The sequence below is a fragment of the Coffea arabica genome, chromosome 4e, assembly GCF_036785885.1.
Source record: "Coffea arabica cultivar ET-39 chromosome 4e, Coffea Arabica ET-39 HiFi, whole genome shotgun sequence".
NCBI classification, from domain to species: Eukaryota; Viridiplantae; Streptophyta; class Magnoliopsida; order Gentianales; family Rubiaceae; genus Coffea; species Coffea arabica.
In genome coordinates, this window is record NC_092317.1 from 19,540,755 (window position 1) to 19,545,333 (window position 4,579).

The 4,579-nt window shown below is 40.6% G+C and overlaps 1 protein-coding gene across 1 annotated transcript; it reads right to left on the reverse strand.

Moving 5' to 3' along the window:
• Positions 1–686: 686 nt before the first annotated feature.
• On the reverse strand, positions 687–3,215 carry LOC140005524 (uncharacterized). The gene is made up of 3 exons (XM_072046530.1): positions 2,553–3,215; positions 1,726–1,874; positions 687–1,299 (listed from the first exon to the last, which is right to left on the reverse strand). The coding sequence occupies exons 1-3, from the start codon at positions 3,213–3,215 to the stop codon at positions 687–689; spliced, it is 1,425 nt and encodes a 474-aa protein (XP_071902631.1).
• Positions 3,216–4,579: the final 1,364 nt, after the last annotated feature.

The following is a 4,579-nucleotide window of genomic DNA, read 5'->3' on the forward strand; positions in this document are numbered from 1 at the left end:
TCATTAGGTGTAGGAGGAAGTTCAAGCACCACTTACCTAGTAAAACAAGAGAAAAGGAGTTGTAGAACACCTTAGCTTCCTTGAACACTTCCACAAAAACACTTACTAGCACCAAAGGGAGGGATTTTATGGAGTAGAAACTAGTTTATGTGATTGGTTTTGGAAGATTGAGCTAAATGGAAGCTAAAATGTTGAAGAGTTTCTTTCTTCTTTGCTCAAGAGAGAACCGGCCATGGAGGAGAAGAAAAGAGTGAATTTTAGTGATTTTTTTGGAGATATTTAACCAATTAGTCAAAAAGGTCAAAACCATGAATAGTTGTCTACAAGTCCAACCAATGGAAGAGTGACACTTGTCACTTCATTAAGTGCATTCCTATCCCTTTCTTTTCCTCTCACATCAATCACTTCACATCCTCTACTTATCTCTTAACACCCGATAAATGTCAACCAATATCCGAAAATTAACCTAACTGGCCGAATTTTTTCCGAACTTATCGTACTAGTGGGTCCCACGTCCTTTATATATCCTTAATTTTTCAAACTCTCCAATACTAGAAAAAACATCTAAAAACTATAATTACTCATAAAATTTATCAGGAGAATTTTCCTAAGCCAGAAAATGCAAAAAAAAAATGTGCCTTTAAATGGGAAAAACCCTAAGAAAATTATTAGGGATTTACGGGTTCTCACACAATATGTATCACAAATTCCTTAGGCATAAGATAATGCTGCCACACTTCAAGAGCACGCACAACAGCATACAATTCTTTATCATAAGTAGGGTAATTAAGAGCTCCCCCCCTCAACTTTTCACTGAAATATGCCAAGGGTCTATGATTTTGATGTAAGACAGCCCCTATGCCGATCCCACTAGCATCACATTCAACTTCAAACGTCACATCAAAATTAGGCAAAGCAAGAATAGGTGCTGAAGTTAACAAATCCTTAAACCTATTAAATGACTCTTCTTGCTCTTTTCCCCATTGAAACCCCACATTCTTTTTAATTGTCTCATTCAAAGGTGCTGCAATAGTACTAAAGTCTTTAACAAATCTCCTATAGAAACTTGCAAGACCATGAAAAGACCTTACTTGAGACACATTGGTTGGAGTTGGCCACTCTAAGATGGCTTTTACCTTGGCGGGATCAACACGTATGCCATTTGCACCAACAATATATCCAAGGAAATTAACTTCAGGAGTGCAGAAGACATATTTTTCCATGTTAGCAAACAACCAATTTTCACGCAAGGCACTTAAAACAAGTCGCAAATGCTCAACATGTTCATCTAAAGACTTGCTAAAGATCAATATATCATCAAAATAAACAACAACAAACTTCCCAAGAAAATGCCTTAAAACATGGTTCATTAACCTCATGAAAGTACTTGGAGCGTTTGTTAAGCCGAAAGGCATCACAAGCCACTCATAAAGACCATACTTTGTTTTTAAAGCAGTTTTCCATTCGTCTCCTTCCTTTATCCTTATTTGATGATAACCAGATCTTAAGTCAATTTTAGTGAAAATGATTGCCCCATGCAATTCTTCTAACATATCATCTAACCTAGGAATAGGATGACGATACTTAACAGTAATTTTATTAATTGCACGACAATCTGTACACATTCTCCAAGTCCCTTCTTTCTTAGGCACTAAAATGACTGGAACTGCACAAGGACTAAGAGATTCACGTACCTGGTCCTTTTCAAGGAGGGAATCGACTTGCCTTTGGATTTCCTTTGTTTTCTCCGGATTTGCTCTATAGGCTGGTCGATTTGGGAGAATTGCTCCAGGAACAAAGTCGATTTGATGTTCGATACCTCGAATTGGAGGTAATCCTTTTGGTAGTTCCTCCGGAAACACATCCTTAAATTCCTGTAAAAGAGAGTAGATTGCACTAGGAAGAGAATCGGTTATGCCTAGTGTGTAAAAAGAAGAATAATCAGCTTCCCTGTACAGAAGTACTATGAGAAGGCTTTGTGCATTCAAAGCCCTACCTACCTCACGCACACTTGCATAGAAGCTCTTTTTGTTCACTTTCAAGCTCTCGGCCTCACTAAGTTTTTTTCCACTCGAATTTTCTTTTTCACTCAACTCGGCCTCTACTTTCTTTTTTTCCTCATCCTCAGGCACATTCGGCTTTTTCTTTGCCTCTCTCAGTTGCCTTTTCTCTCGCTCTTTTCTTAGATGCAATTGTTCCTCATACACTTGTGTAGGTGTCAAGGGTGAAAGAGTGATCTTGAGGTTGTCCATAATGAACTTATACTTATTAGTGAGTCCAATATGATCAGCCTGCCGATCATACTCCCACGGACGCCCTAACAAGACATGACTAGCTTGCATAGGAATTACATCACATAAAACTTGGTCCTTGTATCGACCAATAGAAAAAGCGATTAAAGCTTGTTTGGTCACCTTGACTTCCCCCCCATCATTTAACCAAGATAGTTTATAGGGTTTAGGGTGGTAAGTCCATGGAAGGTGCTTTTGCTCGACAAAGTCAGCAGCTACGCAATTAGTACAAGAGCCACTATCAATGATCATGAGACATACCTCATCTCCAATTTTGCATCTCGTATGAAAAATGTTGGTCCGTTGGAGATCATCTTCTTGAGCTTGTGCATTTAGCACTCTCATAGTCACCATAGTTCGAGCTACGGGGTCCTCTTCTATTTCAACCAGGTCAGCATCCTTCCCCTCTTCTTCAAGCGGTGGTATGTCCGCATATTCCTCCTCTCCTTCGCTTTGCCACATTCCTTCTTCATTCATGTACATGATGCTTCGGTTAGGGCATTGAGCCATGAGGTGGCCAATTCCCTTGCATTTGAAACATGCCTTTGGCTGGTTGGTAGACGTATTGACCCTTGGAAGGGCCGGCCGCGGGGTTGGTTTAGAAGGAGTTGCACTCGGATGGAACGGTTGCTCCATTCGCCTGTTTTCCCTTTCTTTATTGCCTTGCCTCGGCCAAGCATTGGATGTTGGCAATTGATCTCTTCTCCAAGGTGTGGAAGAGGATGTAGTGGTTCGGCCACTAGGTGTCTTTATAGGTAAGGCTTGCCTTTCCACCTTCTCTGCATAAGACACCATTTGTTGTAGCTCAAAGTGGTCTTGAAGCTCAACCTTCTTCCGAATTTCAGGATTTAATCCATTAAGGAATCTTGCCATGGTTGCTTCTGAATCCTCTTGTATATTGGCCCTTATCATTGCTACCTCCATTTGTTTGTGGTACTCATCAACCGAACTGGACCCTTGGGTGAGTCGTTGGAGCCGATTGTACAAGTCCGTGGTGTAATGGAAGGGTACAAATCGTTTACTCATCACTTGCTTCATTTCAGCCCAAGTGTCAATTGGTTGTTCCCTATTTCACCTCCTTGTGGCACATACTTGCTCCCACCAAATGGATGCATAATCTTCAAATTCAATAGCCGCAAGTTTCACCTTTTTCTCGTCGGAGTAATTGTGGACTTCAAACACTTGCTCAACTCTCCGAACCCAATCTAAATAAGTTTCAGGATCATTTTTCCCATGAAAGGTAGGCATCTTAGTCTTGATGGAACCAAGATTGTCATCGGTTCTCCTAGGTCGGCCTCGACCTTCCCTCGCTCCCTCTTGGCTTCTCCTTGATCGAAATGAGGTGTGAGAATGATACCCCTCATCATCCGCATCATGATCAGCACTCTGAACACTCGAAACCCTATGGTGTGTATCTCCGGTACCTCGCATCTCAATGGCAGCCAACCTGTCGGATATTTGTGCCATCGCAAATTCATGTTTCTCCATCGTAAATTCATGTCTCTCCGCTTGTTTTTGAAGAGTTTGGAGCACCAGTTTGAGTGACACGTCGGTCTCAGACGGCTCAGGCATGTTCCCCTCTTGAGACATATTGTCTAACCTGCAAAACAAGTGTATCCTAGTCTGCCTTGCAAAGCACTCGTGTATCACTCAAGGAAAACACACTCACTCTCAATTTTCCTTCTCGAAGTTCTTAAGACAACTCAACTCTCAAAAATTCCAGAATTAATTACCCTATAACCAAGTAACAAGACACAAAGCAGAATTTTACAAATCTTAGAAAAACTCTACCCGAAGCTGGAACTTTTTTTTTTTTTTTTGAGTTGTTGTTTTGCTGAGTTTCTGGTCAGTACTTTGGAAGGTAAATGGTGTTTCTGGAGTGCTCAAACAATCTATGAATCAGTCCTCAAATTTCAGTCAAATCGGATTGCAAAACTAGCTCAACCGATTTTAGAAACTCAAGAACTCCCAAGGCGGTTTGGGGCTAAGGTGTTTGGTTTGGTTTTGAAAACAGAATCTGGTGTGTTTGGGGCTGGTGAGGTCGTTTAGGGTCTTTGGAATTCAATCAAGATTGGAACTCAAGAGTTGGAAACCAATCAAGATTAGGAAACTCAAGTTTTGGGAAATCAACCAAGATTTGGAGATTAACCAAGATTTGGGAACCCACCAAGAATTGGAAACTCGTGATTTTTTTTTTTTTTTTGGAAACTTGATTTCCTTTGTATGAGAGCCAATTCCTTCTCTTCTTCCTTTTTTTTTTCTTTCGCTTTTTTTCTCTCTTTTTTTTC

Excerpts from the sequence above, each read along its gene's own strand:
- LOC140005524 (XM_072046530.1), bottom strand. The coding sequence starts at position 3,215 with ATGGAGGTAGCAATGATAAGGGCCAATATACAAGAGGATTCAGAAGCA. Across the intron at positions 1,875-2,552 it reads GATGCAAAATTGGAGATGAG|GAATTTAAGGATGTGTTTCC; the intron begins GTATGTCTCATG and ends TCTCTTTTACAG. Across the intron at positions 1,300-1,725 it reads AAAACAAAGGAAATCCAAAG|CAAGTCTTTAGATGAACATG; the intron begins GCAAGTCGATTC and ends ATTGATCTTTAG.